Below are 21,430 nucleotides of genomic sequence, written 5' to 3' on the forward strand. Positions count from 1 at the left end.
CTGTTTTAAATGACTGTGAAACCTCAGTTAGCATCATGTATTCTCTCAGAAGCTCTGACTCAAACCAAAACATTCTCTTAACCAAATCATAATGCTAACCCAGGTGAGTTTTTTTTTTCCAATTTTATTACAATGACAAAGATTTGCATGCGGAAGCAATTTGAAAAGCATGAAAATGACAAATGAAGATTTCACATCGCTTTTAATAAAGATGGCGATTTGGTAGCGGTAGCATAGAGCTACACCTACACCACTTTAGCCTTATGCTAGGACTTACTTCTAGAACGCAGACCTTTCTCAATGGTGCCTTTGCTACCTGGGCCTGCACTGGGACGGAATTTCTGCCAGCATTTGTATTATTTTTTAAGATATTTACATCTTTATAAACTTGTGAATGTACACTATACTGTGAAGTGTTGCACCCCCCCCCCCATGTCTTGTCACTTAAATTTTCAGATGACCTTGAAATATTGGTGACCACACCAGTCATGAACCCTGACCTTAACTGAGGCATCTGTGGATGATGTTGTGGGGTCTTTTGTGACCTCTTGGGTCATTTTGGTTGGTGGCCACTCCTGCATGGGGAAGTTTGCCATTGTTTTGGCCATTTGTGGTTAATGGCTCTCATTGTGTTTGGCTGGAGTCCCAAATCTTTAGAAATGGCTTTATTTCAGTTACGTTTTAACAGGCGGGGGCGCATTTATATTTGGATTTTTTTTCCCCTTTTAAAGTTTAACCTTTGTGGTGTTGACTATTTTTTTTTTTATATATCTGAAACATTTGTGTCAAACATGCAAAAATAAGATCAAGGAACTAAAGGCAGGGCTAAAATGTCAATGGAATACATTATACAAATTCTAGTTATATTATATATAAACTATTATATTTCATTAGATCACTCTAAACGTTTTAGGATAATAAAACGTTTCAGTTTATCTTCAAAATGCAAAAAAAGGAAATGGGAGTGAAACAAAAAATAACAGTTAGCAATTTATTGCAAAGAAGCATTCACGTGAAATAGGCTGTTCATCACAGCACAGCCTTTAAAAGGCAAAATGAGTATTGAAGTGATTGTCAGGTAGTCTTCTCTTGGTGGCAAAGGCAGAAAAGCTTTCTCTCTTTGAACAAGGTGGGATTAGAGGGTGGGATAGACCATAAAACAAACACAAAATGAGCCGCAGGATCCCATTGGCTGGTCAAGACAGGGACCATCCTGGGCCCAAATGAAGGTTGGTACTGGTGCTGAGGGCAGTCCCATAACATCAGAAGAAAAAAAGCCAGGCATGAGCAGTTGAACGCCTCCAAACATGGGACATTGAAAGGTGATAGGTTTTCTTCTCCGTTGATGTGCCTGGCGCCCAAGAAGATCCCACCTGATGTTTTCCACCATCCTTCAATGGAACGATGGCGATTCAGGACATGCAGGGGTGACGGAAGCCGGCTATGTGGAGATTTTGCAGGGGGCATCTCTCATGACTGAAGGCCCTGGTCTGTGTGGTGATGACAAAGGACGTCTTCCAGAGGACCCATCATGGGTCTTCCCCTCATCTAGATCCAATGGAGAACATTTGGGATGGATTTACAAAAATGGACATTAGTTCGACAGTGAAGCCAAAAAAAGGGGGACTCAAATATTTTAATGTTCTGAACTCTTGTTTCCGTGCCAGTGCTGCTTGAGTAGGACTGGTATGTTATATGGAAGGCAATCCGAAGGGACAAGCAGACACGCATAGTTTGAAAAAGCTGCTAAAAGTTGCCGCATGTGGCGATAAAGTGCAGGAAATCCCGTATGTGGAATTCATGAGTATTGAAGTATTTGGAGAACAGCACACAGTATTAGAAACAACACAATGCAAAGCACATTTTCACCACCATGAGTCTCTCTCGCTTTCTCTCAGTCCATGATTTCCTCCCCTAAATAGTCCAGTTCCGTGCTGGTCTTGTCCGTGGTTAGGTCCAGGTTCATATCCATCATGCCGTCAGCCGAGTGCTGTAGGAAGTTTGCTGCAATCTGGTCAAAGGTTTTTCCCCGCGTCTCAGGAACACGGAAGAATGTGAATACAAGGAAGAAAAGCAGCAGACCGGCGAAGATCAGGAAGACGTACGGACCACAAAGATCCTAAAACAGAAATATTATACTTAATGCAGAATTAGCCACTGTGAAATTTGCATAGGGAATTCTACTCGCATACACTAAGATGAAATATTATACACTAATCCCTAATAAATGTAGCACAGTTAATTGGTTCTAGACCAGGGGTGGGCAAACTTTTTGACTCGCGGGCCGCATTAATTTAACAAAACGGGGGGGGGGGCAGACTATATATTTTACACATAACAGTCCACCTGGTATTATTGTATCTGTAAAAGTGTCATGCAATCTGCTATTTATTATTTTATATTTATATTTAAATATTTTATATTTAAATATTTTTATTTAAATATTCTATATTTAAATATTTTAAAATTTATTATTATTATTATTATTATTATCATCATGCTTGTGTCCCTTTTTTCAGGAGCACTTTGTAAACAACAGACCACATCAAATAACAAAATTGATAAAACCATCAAAAGGTTGGCTCAGGCCACGATGCCAGTTCGTATGTTGAGTTTAAATGAAATACTTTGGAAAGAACGGACGGGCCGTATTCAAACACTTGGCGGGCCGGATGTGGCCCCCGGGCCGTAGTTTGCCCACCCCTGTTCTAGACCCAACTCTGATAAAGTGAATTCCCTTGTAGTAGGATTCCTCCTCAATATGTTTTAACATTAGAGCCCTCTAGACATGAACTAACACCCCTATAGTCACCTTTACACTCCTATGACCCAATATATGTAGTAGATGGGTGATATATGAATGGATGGAAATTTTTATATTAGAATGAAGTCGTAAATTTACCAGAAAAAAAGTTGTGAATTCACAACAATTAAGACATCATACATTTATGTGTAAAAACAATAACAAATTCACAAGAAAAATGTCCTGAATTTACTAGGACGTAGTTACGAGAAAAAAGTTATACAATGGTGAGAATAAAGTCAGAAATTTACCAAAAAAAAAATTACGACAAAAAAGAAATATCACCACAATAAAGTAGTCAATTTACTAGAATAAAGTCATACACTTATGAGAATAAAGTTGTACATTTACAAAAAGTCTTCTATTTGTGAGAAAATAATGTTACGAAAATAAAGTTGTAAATTGACAAGACAAAAAGGCGTGAATTTGCGAGAAAAAAGTTACAAATGAATACTTACAGCAACATACTGGAAGCACATGCCAACGATGAAGTTAGCGGTCCAGTTGGAGCAGCCCGCCACAGCCATGGCGGCCGGTCTGGGACCCTGAGAGAACAGTTCGGCCACAAAGAACCATGGGATGGGACCCGGGCCCACCTCGAAGAAAGCCACGAAGCCGAAAATGGACAGCATGCTAATGTAGCTCATGAATGGAACACTGTCCTGTGAGGGTTTACAACAGGACACACGTCAGGAAATAGCCAGAAACCGGTGCAGGCTAATTGCTGGCATACTGACCAGTAAGCTGAGCGCTACAGTCATGATCACTGCACAGATGCACATGCCGCTGAGTCCCAGCATGTGTAGCGTCCTCCGACCCATCCTCTCAACCAGGAAGAGCTGTCAAGAACACTAGTTAGAACAGGGGTGTCAAACATACGGCCCGCGGGCCGGAACCGGCCCCCAAGGAGGTTCGATCAGGCCCGCAGGATAATTTGAAAGTGGAAAAAATGCATAAAAGACATGGAATTAATATTTTTAATTCGCTGCAATTCATGGATTATCCGCTAAGGGGCGCACTCTTTCCATCAGAGTAGAAGACAAGCCGCATCACTGAGACAGACTGAAAACAGCAGACGGTATCAATGCGCCATCTGCTGCTTGTTACGACGTTGTTAATACCTTGGTCTCTACCTCTCCGCTACACCCTCATTAGCCAAAATGTCGTTATCCAAACGGAGAAAAGTAGATAAGGAGTGTAGAATTTTCAAAGAAAAATGGACCACGTCCTATTTATTTACAGACATGCACGGAAAACCTTTGTGCTTGGTGTGTTTGCAACAAGTTTCGGTATTGAAGGAATATAATATTCGACGCCACTACGAGACTCATCACAGCGAAAAATATGACGGCTTACTGTTTGCATTGAAGGAATACAGCTCTGTGAAGATGAATCCTTACTGTGGTGATTTAAAAAATGTGCACTTTAATGTTAGTCAGCAGCTTCAAAAAAACAAAAACAAAAAAAAAACAAAAAAAGTTGTGTGATGGAATTCTACTGTTCATACAACTCCATAAATTTTCAGTATATATTGTATGTGTATGCATGTTTCATGTATGAAGTTTACAGATTTACAGGACAGGCGAACACTTTCTTCATCACACATTTAAAATCACTCTCCTTAGTTTGTAAGGTGTACGCAGGGATTACATTTAGATTTTATATGCGTATGTGTAAGTGGTTTAAAAATCCCTTTCTTTAAAAGTCTCATTTAATCTGAAAGTGCATTACTATATTTTTCAGTACCAATTAAAGTTTTGTGCCTTTGTACAATCAGTGGGATCAGTTGCAATGCATATTTGTGAATGATAAAAGTAAATTGCACATTTGTCTAAGGCAGGGGTGTCAAACTCATTTCGCATCGTGGGCCACATACGGCCTAGGGCAGGGGTCAGCAACCCGCGGCTCCAGAGCCGCATGTGGCTCTTCAGCCTCTTTGTTGTGGCTCCCTTTGCAATGCTTGAATATTTTTTAACACCACAGTGGGGAAAAAGCATGTCTTTGTAATGAGTTTAAAAAAATCCAACTTTGTGTGAGTCCATGAATGCATCCTGACTGAGTTCTGACTGGTGATTGGATGAGTACAAGGATGAGCAGACAGGATGCTATTCAGTTCTCTCTCACAGGTAAACATTAAGGAAAATACTTTATAAATACTTTTCATACTTTCCCAAAGCTATTTGACAATTCTAAAAAATAAATTAGAGATCATATAAAACAGCGACATTGGAACTTCAGGTATCAGGTAAGTTTACAGTAATTTACACATATATTTATGTAAGTTTATATTTAATATAATACTAGCAAGAGTACTCCAACTTGTTTTTTTCTTATCTGAACTACTTTGATAGCCCCAAATTCCCTCCAATTTTGTTTTAAACATACTATGTTTTGCGGCTCCAGGCTATTTTTCTTTAGTGAGCAAGGGGGTGAAATGGCTCTTTTCATAATAAAGGTTGCCGACCCCTGGCCTAGGGAGATGTCAAGTGGGCCGGACCATTAAAATTATACCATACTCTGCTATAAATAACCAAAATATCATGTCTTTCCTTTGTTTTGGTGTAAAGAAGCACATTAGGAACATTAGGAAAATATTGAAATTTAATGAACTATCCTTTTACAAAACATTTCATGAAACACCTCATATTTCCTTAGACAAATGTGCAATTTACTTTTATCATTCACAAATATGCATTGCAACTGATCCCACTGATTGTACAAAGGCACAAAACTTTAATTGGTACTGAAAAATATAGTAATGCACTTTAAGATTAAATTAAAGGGATTTTTAAACCACTTACACATACGCATATAAAATCTAAATGTAATCCCTGCGTACACCTTACAAACTAAGGAGAGTGATTTTAAATGTGTAATGAAGAATGTGTTCGCCTGTCCTGTAAATCTGTAAACTTCATACATGAAACATACATACACATACAATATATACTGAACATTTATGGAGTTGTATGAACAGTAGAATTCCATCACACAACTTTTTTTTTTGTTTGTTTTTGTTTTTTTAAGCTGCTGACTAACATTAAAGTGCACATTTTTTAAATCACCACAGTAAGGATTCATCTTCACAGAGCTGTATTCTTTCAATGCAAACAGTAAGCCGTCATATTTTTCGCTGTGATGAGTCTCGTAGTGGCGTCGAATATTATATTCCTTCAATACCGAAACTTGTTGCAAACACACCAAGCACAAAGGTTTTCCGTGCATGTCTGTAAATAAATAGGACGTGGTCCATTTTTCTTTGAAAATTCTACACTCCTTATCTACTTTTCTCCGTTTGGATAACGACATTTTGGCTAATGAGGGTGTAGCGGAGCGGTAGAGACCAAGGTATTAACAACGTCGTAACAAGCAGCAGATGGCGCATTGATACCGTCTGCTGTTTTCAGTCTGTCTCAGTGATGCGGCTTGTCTGCTACTCTGATGGAAAGAGTGCGCCCCTTAGCGGATAATCCATGAATTGCAGCGAATTAAAAATATTAATTCCATGTCTTTTATGCATTTTTTCCACTTTCAAATTATCCTGCGGGCCTAATCGAACCTCCTTGGGGGCCGGTTCCGGCCCGCGGGCCGTATGTTTGACACCCCTGTTCTAAGGAAATATGAGGTGTTTCATGAAATGTTTTGTAAAAGGATAGTTCATTAAATTTCAATATTTTCCTAATGTTCTTGTGCTTCTTTACACCAAAACAAAGGAAAGACATGATATTTTGGTTATTCATAGCAGAGTATGGTATAATTTTAATGGTCCGGCCCACTTGACATCTCCCTAGGCCGTATGTGGCCCACGATGCGAAATGATTGACACCCCTGAGTTAGAACATCCGCTTTTTTATGGTCAGTCCGGCAATTCACAGTTTAGCTTGAACTCTTTGTCTAGTCTTTGTAGAACTTGGTCTTTGAAGGACCCCTGGACTCCTGGATATCATTCCTAACCCGAAAATGTCCACTTTGAAACAAAGCTTTCCTTTCGCATCATGGGTGTCCAAAATGCAGCCTGGGGATGTCATAAGATGTCATAATATGAAAAACAAACAAAACAAATAAGTTTTAGGAAATAAGGTTGCAGAAAAATATGTTTAATATTATTATTATTATTACCTGAATGTCTTGTATTTGTATTTTACTTCATGTAGCCATTTTTATGATTGGCAATACTGATCCAAGCACACAGCTTGATTGTGAATTAATATACACTACTGCTCATAAGTTTGGGATCACTTGCAAATGTAATGGTAATGGTTTTATTTCATTTGAACATGCATCAGATTACAATTGAGTGCATCACATAATCAGTTCACAGTTCCACATGTCCAAAAGGAGTAGGAAGAAGCAAAGCTTATTAAATCCTACCCCTCCATCTGGTACTTTTACAATCAGTAACTGTTACATTTGTTCACTTCCTGCCTTCCTATGTCTTTGTTTTCAAAAAACAACAAATTTTCCTGCATTTCACAAACAATTAAAATTAATCAGATGATTTTCAAAGAAGGATCTACATTTTTGCATGGAGCCTATCCCAGCTGTCTTCGGGCAAGAGGCGGGGTACACCCTGGACTGGTCGCCAGCCAATCACAGGGCACATATAGACAAACAACCATTCACACTCACATTCATACCTATGGACAATTTGGAGACTCCAATTAGCCTAGCATGTTTTTGGAATGTGGGAGGAAACCGGAGTACCCGGAGAAAACCCACACATGCACGGGGAGAACATGCACACTTTACACACAGATTGCCAAGGGTGGAATTGAACTTGGGTCTCATTTCACAAACAATTAAAATGAATCAGACGATTTTCAAAGGATCTCCATTTTTGCATAGAGGCCTACTATCAACAACTGTCAGTCCTCTGCATCAATCTCCTGGTATGGCTGCTAATCCAAGTTCATCATTTTATAAGGCTAATAGATTATTAGAAAACCCATCTAAAAATCTAAACTAAAACTAAAATCTCTTACCATGCTGTTAACTACTCCCTTCAGAGAGCAGCACAAACTGGGTCTAACAAGGACAGAAAAACGATGCACAACTGTGCAAGAATACAAATATCTGAGAGTGTGTAGTTTAAGACAAAGACAAAATAGTAAAAATAGTACCCGTCCAAAACCAGTTGTCAGTATAAACAGTGAAGCGGCGACTTCAGGATGCTGGACTTCATGGCAGGACTGCCAAGAAAAAGCCATATCTCAGACTGGCCCAAAAAAATGTCCAAGTGATCCCAAACTTTTGAGCGGTAGTGTATTTTGGACACACCATGATCGAGTGAAGCCGTGGAATAGTAACTGCGATGTGACATGAGACCAGCGTATTATCAAGCGTTCCTACTGACCGACACGACAGTGAAAGCACAGTTGACGATGCCGGCTCCTATTGTGGCGTAAACTGGACTTTGGACTCCGGCCTTGGTGAAGATACTGGTGGAGTAGTAGAAAATCTGAAACAACAACAAAAGTTACTTCATTCCTGTCTTTTAATTGAATTACAACTGTCTACGTACGGCGTTGATGCCAGATAGCTGCTGGGAAAGTTGCAACAGGATAGAAATGACGATGGGTTGGCGGTACACGGGTGATCGGAAGAGTTCCAAAATGGACACTTTGCGCTCCATGTCCATCCTCCTCTTCTCCTCCTTCATCTCGGCGAGCAGGTCGCCAACTTCCTGTCGGCCAGTCAGCCTCCTCAGGCCTGGTGAAAAGTGGTTCAACGTTTATCAGTGTGTAATATTACGATAATAAAGTCGCAATATTATGATAATAAAGTCGCCAATAGTCGTTATAAATTTATGACAATAAACTGGTAAATTTACGAGAAAGAAGTTGGAAATTTACTGGAATAAAGTTGTACATTTAGGCGAATAAAGTAAAAAAGTTAATTTACAATTGTTTTATGCATGTAAACCTATAATTTGAAAACCGTGAAAAGGTGTTTTGAGAGTCAACTGCTGATGTATGTGACTTCCGGGTCACGAGCCAGCCATTTTGTTTGCTAGCTAATAGGATGCTAACAAGGAAGGATGTTCATTCATTCATTCATTTTCTATTGCTTTATCCTCACGAGGGTCGCGGGGGGTGCTGGAGCCTATCCCAGCTGTCTTCGGGCGAGAGGCGGGGTACAGCCCTGGATTGGTCGCCAGCCAATCACAGGGCACATATAGACAAACAACCATTCACACTCACATTCATACCTATGGACAATTTGGAGTGGGCAATTAACCTAGCATGTTTTTGGAATGTGGGAGGAAACCGGAGTACCCGGAGAAAACCCACGCATGCACGGGGAGAACATGCAAACTCCACACAGAGATGGCCGAGGGTGGAATTGAACCCTGGTCTCCTAGCTGTGAGGTCTGCGCGCTAACCACTTGACCGCCGTGCCATCCCAGGAAGGATGTTTTCTGATAAAAAAAAAAAAATTCATACAAAGAATACAGATGGACTCACGCAGTGTATTAACAACACAACAAGGCGTACGCCATATCGTACGAACGTACCGAAGAATGACCGCAAAACGAGGCAAAACTTTTTGACATTAGCCTGCTAACCAGGGACGTTAACCTTGGTTTCACTGCACCAGGAAATGTAAGGTACAAATGTATAGTTCCAAAGAAGTAAAAATCCTACTAACCACGCTTGGCATGGTGTTCCTGACAGCGTACAATGTAGAGGAAGCGAGGGCTCTCGGGGCAGAAAGGCAGCAGCCCCATCTGGAGGACGGTCGGCACCACCGTCAGCCCCAACAGAACGGGCCACAAGTCCTCGCTGCCTAGTAGCGACTCCAGGCCCAGAATCTGTCCGGTTAAAAAAACAAACACAGTACGCGTGAAAAAGATTTATGTTGTTATTATTTTTTTTTTTGCTGATTTAGTTCTTTGTTTCTTTTAGTTCTTTCTTTAGTTCTGAGTGGAGCGCCGAGAAACATCCGGAGCCAGTCTGTTCATCACCGTAGCGATTAAGATAGTTTTGGCTAATTTTGTGTTTGCAGTCTTGGTCTCGTGGCTTCACTCGGCACCACTGCAGGCCTCTTGGGTTCCTTCTTATTTTATTAATTATTTTTTCTTTTCTTTTATTATTTTATTTATTTAAAATGTTCTTAAGCCGCCTAAATCATTTGATATTTTTATTGATTTTTTAAAATATTTTTTTTTATATATTATTTTATTTTTATATTTATATATTATATATATTTTTAATTTTATATAATAGGGCAAAAGCAGGCTAATAAGAAAGCCAATAAGAAGGCTAATACTAGCCAAGTACTACTAGTAGTAGTAGTAGTAATAATTATCAGAAGAATAATGGTGATAGTAATAATATTAGGCTAATTAATAACATTATAATGATTATTATATCATTGATCACTGGACAGAATGGTTGCAGAGCTTGATCAGCGGTTTTGCAGTCCAGATTGTGTGTACTTGTGTAAATTTAATGGTGGCCTAAAACAATTGAGTATCTTTACTAAATCTGTCCAAAAGTGGGAAAGTTAAATCCCGGTTCTTGTTCCTTATTTGTTTTTTGGATTTTTTTAAAATGTCTACTACATTCATTCATATCCTGTGCATCTCCAGGGGGCTAAGCCCCACCCCCCCGTACTCAGAACCTAGTGATGCCCCTGCCTGATATGATCCACACAAGCGATGCTAACATGCTAGCATGCCTAGGATTGAATTTGATTGTATTGTTTATTTACATGGCAGTAACAAATTATGAAAACATTGCATCATTTTTTATCGAGCCACACCTCTCTGTTATGACGGCAGACACAGCACGATATAGTGTCCGCACACCGTCACTCAGAGCCTTTATTCTGACCTCAACTCATCTATTTCACAAATGGTTGCAAATGGTGATTAATCATGATTAATCCATTCCTTATCCTCACAAGGGTCGTGGGGGTGCTGGAGCCTATCCCAGCTGTCTTCGTGCGAGAGGCGGGGTACACCGTGGACTGGACGCCAGCCAATCACAGGGCACATATAAACAAACTGTAATTAATTTGAATATTAATAATATTTGATATGATATATTCTATTATTATTAATAATTTATAATTAATTTGACAGCCGTCATCCCAAAGTAGAATGTTCAAATGTAGAAGTATTACCTGAGCAATGAGAATCCCAGTAACGATGGCGAGTTGGTGCAGCGTACCCAGCGCCCCCCGCAGGCTGGTCGGTGCAATTTCACCCACGTACATGGGGGTCAAGCCTGACGCCAGCCCTGCAAATAAAGCCTGAATTAGGCTTCTGTGTTCTGACGCCATCTTGGTTCGTTGTCTGTGCAGTCATCCCTCGTTTATGGCAGTTAATTCCTTCCAAACCTGACAGTGATAAATGAATTTCCACAATACAGGATTCAATGTTATGTAATGTTGTGGTAAAGTTTTGTGTCATTACTGCCGCCCAGTGGCCACAATAGTACATATTACAGTATGACTGTATATTCTACGCTGTATACTGTAACTTTATTGTACAGTCATGGCCAAACGTTTGACAATGACACAAGTTTTGCTTTTCATAAAGTTGACTTCTTCCTTGATTTCACCGAATCCTCCAGATTCACCTTCAGATCACCTTCAAGGCCTTCCAAAGCCGATGTAGTTGTTCCGGACAGTTCTTATAAACCTCATAGAACTGTCAGAAATTGTCAGCAATTGACAAGATTTACAATTTTACAAGATCAAAAGGTGTAAATTCACCAGAATAAAATCATAAATTAACAAGAATAAAAAGTCGTAAATTTACAAGAATAAGTCATAAATTTACAAGAATAAATTAATATGGGATAATAAAAAAAAACTCGTACATTTACAAGAATAAAGTCATTTTTTCTTGTGAATTTATGACTTAATCCTCATAATATAAAATATAAGTTTTTTTTCTTGTAAATGTACAACTTTATTTAAGTCTCAGATGATTTGACCTTGACTTGGGCTTTTTTTCTTGTAAACTTTTATTCTTGCAAATGTGTTTATTTTTTACTCATAAATTTATGACTTTATTCTTGTACGTTTAGTTTTTTCTTTTTTTTGTATTTATTTTTTTACTCATAAATGTCCAACTTATTTTCTCATGAATGTCAAAGTTTTTTCTCATACATTTCAGACTTCATTCATGTAAATATCCAACTACTTTCTCATAAATATATGACTTGTTTGAGTGATAAATTCAAGGCTTTTTACTTGTAAATTAACAATGTTTTTCTCATAAATTTCCAATTTTATTATCCCAAATTTTTCTTCTAAATTTACCACTTTAATCTTGTAAATGTATGACTTTTTTTGAATGAATTTTCCGACCTTTTTTACTGTAAATCTCCGATGTATTTTTGTTCAATGTGGCTCTCATACTGTGGTGTTTTCCATTTGGCGCGGCATGCCGTCCACTGACTTGTGGGCGGCATCCTGACCGATGACCGCGCATTCTTGCATCACCAATGCTTGGGAGTTTGTCAGAATTTGCATGTTTTTGTTAGCCCAATCTTACCTGATCATGGTACAAGACCTTATTTTGCTATAACAAGCATCATCTAGACCAGGGGTGGGCAAACTTTTTGACTCGCGGGCCGCATTGATATAACAAAATTTCCGGGGGGGGGGGGGGGGGGGCAGACTATATATTTTACACGTAACAGTCCACCTGGTATTATTGTATCTGTAAAATTGTCATGCAATCTACTATTATTATTTATTATTTTATATATATATTTAAATATTTTAAAAATAATAGAATATTATAATAATTAAAATAAAATTAAAATAATAATTATTATATTATTATTATGTAAAATATGCAAATATAACAATATTATTATATATAATTAATATAATAATTAGCATTAATATAATACATATAATAATCATAATATTTATAATAATAATATAATAATTATTATTTTAATTTTTATTATTATTATGTGCTTGTGTCTCTTTTTTCAGGAGCACTTTGTAAACAACAGACCATGTCAAACAACGAAATTGATAAAACCATCAAAAGGTTGGCTCAGGCCATGATGCCAGGTTGTATGTTGAGTTTAAATTAAATACTTTTGAAAGATTGGGCGGGCCGTATTCAAACACTTGGCGGGCCGGATGTGGCCCCCGGGCCGTAGTTTGCCCACCCCTGATCTAGAGGCTTTTGCCTTTGATATCAGCTATTTCTGATTCTAAAAGTTATGATTTATTGTCGTAAACGACAAGACTTTGGTCCGGTACTGTACATGCAAATTGCCATCATAACAGACTTGGTGTAATTCTCAGTAAAAACACACTAGAACATAGCAAAAAAATAGAAAAAACAAAAGCAGCAACACACAATGAATATGGCATTACCACAGTAGGCACCGATGATGAAGCGTCCAAGAATCATCATCTCAAAGGAGCGACAGAGTTTGGACATTCCCATCAGGCTACCGCCCATGAAGGCAAACAGGTTGTTGATGAGCATGGCCTTCCTCCTGGCGAACGACACTTTGCATCATATCATTTCTTTTAGCATGTTGGCCATGCAGTCAAGACATCTGACAAAATTGAAATATACTGAAGTATAAGGTGATGTCACCATACAATGACATAATGGGTACCATAGTAAGTGTCAATATAGTGATATATATAGCACATCATGACTGGTTCAAGACTCTTCATCCTTGTATTTAGCAAACATCAACTGCTTGTATTGTTTCTTGAATTGGCTCATCGTTGTGCATTGTTTGAGGTCCATACTCAATCCATTCCATAGTTTGATTCCACATACTGAAATGCTATGGCTAGCATAACGTAGTCCTAGCATATAAGTGTTTCATATTTACTTCTTCCCTGAGATCATATTTCTCCTCTCTTGTAGAGAAGTATTGATGACATGTTTAGCTAATAGGTTATTGTTAGCTTGACACTATCGTTCAAAGGTTTGGGATCCCTTGCGAACTTCTTTGTTTTCCAAAAAAAACCTAAATTTCCTGCAAACATTTTTATCCATTTCACAAAGAATTAAAATGAATCAGATGATTTTCAAAGAAGGATCTCCATTTTTGCATAGAGGCCTACTATCAACAACTGTCAGTCCTCTGCATCAATCTCCTGGTATGGCTGCTAATCCAAGTTCATCATTTTATAAGGCTAATAGATTATTAGAAAACCCATCTAAAAATCTAAACTAAAACTAAAATCTCTTACCATGCTGTTAACTATCAGAGATCAGAGAGCAGCACAAACTGGGTCTAACAAGGACAGAAAAACGATGCACATCTGTGCAAGAAGACAAATATCTGAGAGTGTGTAGTTTAAGACAAAGACGCCTCACAGGTCGTCACCTGGCAGCTGCACTAAATAGTACCCATGAAACACCAGTGTCAGTATCAACAGTGAAGCGGCGACTTCAGGATGCTGGACTTCATAGCAGGACTGCCAAGAAAAAGCCCTATCTCAGACTGGCCAAACATTTTTCCAAGTGATCCCAAACTTTTGAGCGGTAGTGTATATCAGCAAGTTTTAGTATTTGTGACTTTTAGAAATAAGGAGTTAGTATGTTCTCTATAGGCGGCATTATGGATTATCCTTACTGATCTTTTTAATAATAATAATAATTATTATTATTATTATCATTAAGTTAAGTGCTCTGAGAATGCAGCATTTTGTCTATGTGCTGTTTATAGGACAAAGGTGGGCTGCAGACATGTTTTAGATTTTCAAGTGGGCCCTGAGTTGGTAAAGTTTGGGAACCCCTGTAATAGATGAATAATGAATAATAATATTAATTATTATTAATTAATATTCATTACTAATCATCATTATTAATTAATATTAATACATAATAATTATTAATAATAATATTAATAAATAACAATTATTATTTATTATATCAATACTATTAATTAACAATAAATAATAATAATGATTATTATTATGTATCATTATAATGTATTATTATTAATAATAATAATAATTTGATTTTAAAAAGGATTGAAATGAAAGCAGGGGGATAAACTTTTAATCTGTGGTGTACACACAAGACAGAATTAATTCTCATACTTTTCATAACTGCATTCAAGACTGGCATGATGACCAGAGAACTACGCTCCAATCATAAACTGTATAAGGTTCCTAAAATATTGTGACAGGTCAATAATGCTCAATAGGTTATTACTTAGGCTTATAAATATTTTTTTATTGTGCAATAAATATTTTACAACAAAAATAATATTTGCAAAATGATTCATTTTTAATGACCTCTCATGGCCCACCTGCAGTACCACCACGGCCCACACTTTGGGAATCACTGATCTATAGAAATGTATTTTTCTTCACCCTTTCAATGTCCACACCATCTATTTGTATTTGCTGGTACGTGTCCTTTCTGCTGTTACCAAACAGCATGATTTTAGTTTTACTTAGGTTCAAGGACAATCTATTATTATCAAACCATCTTTTTAATATGACCATTTCATCTCTGACCTTTCTAATGATTTCTTCTGTGCTCCTCCGGAACAAAAAGCAGTGGTATCATCTGCAAATAATACCAGCTTTAAGTCTTTGGTGACTTTGCAAATATTATTGATGTACAAGTTGAACAGTTTTGGTCTCGGTATTGACCCCTGGGGTACTCCGCACTTAATATATAAACTTGCAGATGTGTGTTTTCCTATCTTAACATATTGCTTCCTGTCAATTCCTGTCAAGATGAATGAATTCAAGTTTGATCGAAGTTTGATCATCAGTGTCGAAGAAAACACTTGAAATTTGCAGTTGTGTCACTTTCCCCCTTCTTTTCTTTCTTGTTTGGGTCTCATTTGTCCTTAAAGTGACACGCTCTTACCTTCCCAACCACTCAGAAACAAAACCGACACAGGAAGAGGACAGCATGCCCCCAATAGAGAAGATGGCCACGGACAGAGACCACAAGGACGTAAGCGTCCCGGTCGGGATGGACTGTCCATAGCGATGCACCCATGTCGCGTTGTAGTCCTTTTCAATGATCTAAAAGACAAAACCGCATAAAAGACACGTGTTCTAACTCATCTGATGACGTCAACACTAAAGGTTGCGTGTGTGTGTGTGTGTGTGTGTGTGTGTGTGTGTGTGTGTGTGTGTGTGTGGCATAAACATGTCAGCCTCTATTTTGGTGTTAGCATCAGCTGACGTTTGCATGAGGGTCAAGGTGAGACGTCCCTGGAAAAAGTCACCTGACTCTAAATAATCTTTCAATATTTTACATATATATTCCTATTTTTATTTAGATTTGGTAGAATTATATTATATAATATATATTATTTATGTACATAATTCCAGTTCATTCATTCATTCATTTTCTACCGCTTTTCCTCACGAGGGTCGTGGGGGGTGCTGGAGCCTATCCCAGCTGTCTTCGGGCGAGAGGCGGGGTACACCCTGGACTGGTCGCCAGCCAATCACAGGGCACATATAGACAAACAACCATTCACACTCACATTCATACCTATGGACAATTTGGAGTCACCAATTAACCTAGCATGTTTTTGGAATGTGGGAGGAAACCGGAGTACCCGGAGAAAACCCACGCATGCACAGGGAGAACATGCAAACTCCACACAGAGATGGCCGAGGGTGGAATTGAACCCTGGTATCCTAGCTGTGAGGTCTGCGCGCTAACCACTCGACCGTGGTGCCGCCCTAATTTACATATATTGTACAATATATACTGATATCTATTGATTTCATCAATGCAACATTTACAGTGTTAGCATCAACCGAGCTAGCATGTTGCTCTACTGTACAGCATTTGCGGCATTTTTAAAGTTAGTACTACCTTCTGGGGTGCATTAATGACACCGATGTTGTATCCAAACTCCAGTGATCCCAGTACAGCAGTGAAGACGGACAGCGCGAGGGTTCCAGTCACCGTCTGCAAGGCACACGTTTTTGTTGGTTGAATTGTGAATAAAGTCAACAAGGGCCAAACTAATTGTTTTCAATGAGACTCCACACTTCCTGGTTTGGTGTCATGTGATTGCATCCTTACAGCGTTATATTGTGATGCTGTGAATGTCCCAACGTTGCGTGGAGACGGGGCCCAAGTGCATCTAGAAAGTCTTAAATTGAATCCACAACCGCAAAACAGAAAGCAAGGAAGCTTGTAGAAGGCACGTAACGAGATGCGGGCAGGCAAACGAAAATGAACAACCATCGATCATGACGACACCAAACACAAAGCAACGCTTCAACAAAGGACCGATTCCAAAGGCTGAATTAGATCAAATTAGCAGCAGGTATAATCAGGAACGTAAATGCAGCTGGGAACAGAACACAGCAAAACAGGAAGTCCTACAAAATAGGCATGAAAAGCATATAAGAGCATATAAGAGGAAATAAATCTGACACACAGGGCGTGATAGTACCCCCCTTACGGACGGGTCCCATACATCCAGAGTCAAAAATGGTGAGTGGCGGTAGGCCCGGTGTTGAGTCCCGACTGGGACCGGAAAAAAAAGTATCCCGGTGATGGCCAGGAGAGCATGCAAGCCCAGAGAAACCGACAGAACCACTCCAGGATACAGGCATATCGTTGAGAGACCCCGTGGCGACTAACCAAGGGGGCACTGGATCCTGGAAGTGATTGCAGCTGGCGCATGGACGGCATAGGGACAAGAACCGAAGACTGTGGCTGACGCATAGGCTGAGGAACAGGACAGGAACTGAAGACAAAGTAAAGTGCAGAGAGAAGCGGCAGGTCCACAGGGCCGGAAGGCGAAGCAGGAAGCGTCTCGTTTGCCTGACGTGACGGCAAAGCAGAGAACTTCTCATCCGCCTGATGTGACGGCGAAGCAGGAGCAATGGGAGCGAGGTGTACATTACCCCCCCCAGCTCCAAAGGGACTTCCAGGGCTCCTCTGCCAAAACCAGGTATGGACAGAGAGATGCTCCCTCGGCCAAAACTAATGGTGACTTCAGACGTGGTGCCGGTACTGGTTTGAGACAACATGTAACAGGGACTGGGGGAGTCTGAAGTTTGAGACAGCGTGGTGCTGGCACTGATATGGTGTCGGCTCCAGGAGCGTTTGGGAGCTGATGTGGTGCAGATTCCGGGAGTGTTGAGGATCTCGATGAGCCGGGGTGCAGGAGTGGGGGGTTAAATAACCTCCTGTTGCTGTTGTACTGGAGGTAAAACTGGTGCGGATGGCACCTGGAGGGCGTGCAGACATTGAGCAGGGACCGTCATTGGCTGAGCCGTGGGCTGGCACTCAAGAACAGAGTGTGGCTGCTGCACCTCAGCATGCCATGAAGAGGAAGGAGGGAGGGAAGGCTGCACCTTCACACCGACTCCATGTGGACCAACCTGCAGTCTGGCCCCCAAACCATCGTCTCCAATTCCTCTGACATGAACCTTGTCCATTGCTCCTCCACTGCCCCGAGGAACAGCTTGGTCCAGTCATCTAACTCTGCAAGGTCAACATCTGGGCATCCTTCTGGCACAGCCTGGCGTGGTGGTGGACTGGCGACGACCTCAGGATGCAGAGACGAGGCCCAAGTGCAGCTAAAAAGTCTTTCATTGAATCCCCAACAGCGAAACAAAAGCAGGGAAACTTGCAGAAGGGATGCAGGCAGGCAACAGACATGTGGCAAACGAAAATGAACAACCATCGATCATGACGACAAACAGAACTGTGCAACAGGAAGTACTACAAAATAAAGTCACGAAAACCAGAACCAAGACTAATAAGGGTAAATAAGGGTAAATCAACAAAGTGTCAGCAGACTAGTGGTTTTGAAGTACATCTCTAAAAACAGCAAAGCACTCCTGTCATATACAAGATCTTTGACTGCCATTCTTTTGCAGCAGGTTTTTAAAAAGTTCCTCTCGTGTTGAGGATCTTTGACCACCACGTTAGTTAAAAAACAACAGAGCCTTCCGGTCATATAGAGGATCTCTGACTAGCATTTTTACAGTAGGTCCTAAAAAACAGCAAACTGTTTCTGTCATATACAGAATCTTTGACAAGCCCAATTCCTTTGTATTTAGAGACCCTAAACAGCAGAGCACTTACAGCATATAAAGGATCTTTGACAAGTTTGATTTTTTTGGCAGTAGGTCCTTAAAAACAGCAAAGCACTCCCGTCATATACAGGATCTTTCACTCCCATTCTTTCGCAGCAGGTTTTTAAAAACAGTAGAAAGTTCCTCTCATGTTGAGGATCTTTGACCACCACTTTAGTTAAAAAACAACAGAGCCTTCCGGTGACATAGAGGATCTCTGACAAGCATTTTTACAGTAGGTCCTTAAAAACAGCAAACTGTTTCTGTCATATTCCTTTGCAGCAGAGACCCTAAACAGCAGAGCACTTCCGGCATATAAAGGATCTTTGACGAGTTTGGGTTTTTTTTGGCAGTCTGTCCTTAAAAACAGTTAGTGTGGCAGTTATATAGAGGATCTTTGACTAGTGGTTTTGCAGTAGGTCCTTAAAAACAGCAAAGCGCTCCCGTCATATACAGGATCTTTCACTCCCATTTTTTGGAGCAGGTTTTTAAAAACAGTAGAAAGTTCCTCTCATGTTGAGGATCTTTGACCACCACTTTAGTTAAAAAACAACAGAGCCTTCCGGTCATATAGAGGATCTCTGACCTGCATTTTTACAGTAGGTCTTTAAAAACAGCAAACTGTTTCTGTCATATGCAAAATCTTTGACAAGCCAAATTCCTTTGCAGTAAAGACCCTAAACAACAGAGCACTTCCGGCATATAAAGGATCTTTGACAGTTTTTTTTTTTTGGCTGTAGGTCCTTAAAACATCAGAGTGTGCCAGTTATATAGAGGATCTTTGACTTGTGGTTTTGCAGTAGGTCCTTAAAAACAGCAAAGCACTCCCGTCATATACAAGATCTTTGACTCCCATTCTTTTGCAGCAGGTTTTTAAAAACAGTAGAAAGTTCCTCTCATGTTGAGGATCTTTGACCACCACTTTAGTTAAAAAACAACAGAGCCTTCCGGTCACATAGAGGATCTCTGACTAGCATTTTTACAGTAGGTCCTTAAAAAGAGCAAACTGTTTCTGTCATATACAGAATCTTTGTGATAAACAGCAGAGCATATAAAGGATCTTTGACGTGTTTGGGGTTTTTTTTGGCAGTAGATCCAGCAGAGTGTGCCAGTTATATAGAGGATCTTTGACTAGTGGTTTTGCAGTAGGTCCTTAAAAACAGAAGGGTGCTCCTGTCATATACGTAGAGACTCTATGACAAGCCTTATATTGCAGTAGAGTCCTTAAAAACAGTAGAGCCTTCCTCACATGTTGAGGATCTTTAACCATTATTTTTGTTTAAAAACAACAGACCACTACTGTTATAGGGCACATCTTTGACGTATGTTTTGCAGTAGGTCCTTAAAAACAGCAGCGTGTGCCTATCATAATTGTTTCCATAAACACAGCAATGTTTCTGGCGTATAGAGGATCTTTGAGATCCTTAAAATCAATGAAGCCTTTTGAAGGATTTTTGACGCATGGTTTTGCAGTAGGTCCTTAAAAACAGCAAACTTCTTCTTTCCGAAAGGATTTCCGACTTGCATTTTTACACTAGGTCCTTAAAAACAGCAGAGTGCTGCTGTGGTGTTTTTTTTTTTCAGTAAAAACAGCAGAGTGCGTCTGTCATTTAGAAGATCTTTGACAAGCCTTCTTTTGCGGTACAGTCCTTAAAAACAGTAGAGAGTTCAGTTCTTCTTGTGTGGAGGATCTTTGACCACCCTTTTAGTTTTAACACAACTGAGAGCTCTTGTTATGAAGCGGATCTTTGGTGCATTCAGTAAAAGTAGCACTTCTGGCATATAAAGGATCTTTGACAAGAGTTTTTCAAAAATATTTTTTGCAGTAGGTCCTTAAAAACAGCAAACACTCTTTGGCAGAGAACTTCTGTCATACTGAGGAACTTTGACGAACATTTTATATTAAAAACAGCAATTGTTTATGTGGGCGCTAGCTTAGAAGGGTGAAGCAGTCAAAGCAGTCGCTGACTTAACAGTCAAGGTCAAACCTTAAAGGACATAAAAACAAACCTTTCTGCTGTACCTTTTGGCTACTTCTTCTATTACACGTCCACATTAAAATAAACAACAAACACTAACCTCTCCTCCCAGTTGCTGAAACCCGGCCGGCATGACTTTGGCTGCCCCCCCACTTGGTGACACAAGCGGAGACACGTGAGACCCCCACTCCTCTGAAAACTCTTACGCCGGACAAAAAAAAAAAGAACCCAAAAACTTCAACAAAAAAGGAGGAATTCCAACAGCGTGTATGACTGATTTTGAAGATCTGTCCAGTTGGCGGAGAGACCAAACACTATTCAACAGACTGGGAGGCGGGGTGGGGGGTGGGGGGTGGAGGGCTGGGTGGGCGGATTTCCCATGATCCCTGATCTTGATGTCCTGCGACAGAGGACGTCAAGCAGTTGTGGAAGACTCTCTTGACCTTAACCAACCACGTGCCATTGTTTCTATTTTTGAGGGGACATGCCAAATGGTCTCACCCCCCCCCCCCCCGCCCAGCCCCCTTGGGGGCCCCCCCTGCCATTGCACACAACAGTGCACTTATAAGAGCCGGGAAACAGGTGGTACCTTTATTTGGGATCTATTATGGCATCAAATCTC

General features: G+C 39.9%; 1 protein-coding gene across 1 annotated transcript; it reads right to left on the reverse strand.

Annotated features, from left to right (window-relative positions):
* Positions 1 to 490: 490 nt before the first annotated feature.
* LOC131126037 (solute carrier family 2, facilitated glucose transporter member 4-like) lies at positions 491 to 21,131 on the reverse strand. The gene is made up of 11 exons (XM_058068176.1): positions 20,909 to 21,131; positions 16,605 to 16,700; positions 15,636 to 15,796; positions 13,157 to 13,281; positions 10,931 to 11,046; positions 9,452 to 9,614; positions 8,325 to 8,512; positions 8,157 to 8,261; positions 3,541 to 3,642; positions 3,262 to 3,465; positions 491 to 2,119 (listed from the first exon to the last, which is right to left on the reverse strand). The coding sequence occupies exons 1-11, from the start codon at positions 20,939 to 20,941 to the stop codon at positions 1,895 to 1,897; spliced, it is 1,518 nt and encodes a 505-aa protein (XP_057924159.1). The 5' UTR covers positions 20,942 to 21,131; the 3' UTR covers positions 491 to 1,894.
* Positions 21,132 to 21,430: the final 299 nt, after the last annotated feature.

The sequence above is a fragment of the Doryrhamphus excisus genome, chromosome 3, assembly GCF_030265055.1.
Source record: "Doryrhamphus excisus isolate RoL2022-K1 chromosome 3, RoL_Dexc_1.0, whole genome shotgun sequence".
In the NCBI taxonomy this organism is placed as follows: Eukaryota; Metazoa; Chordata; class Actinopteri; order Syngnathiformes; family Syngnathidae; genus Doryrhamphus; species Doryrhamphus excisus.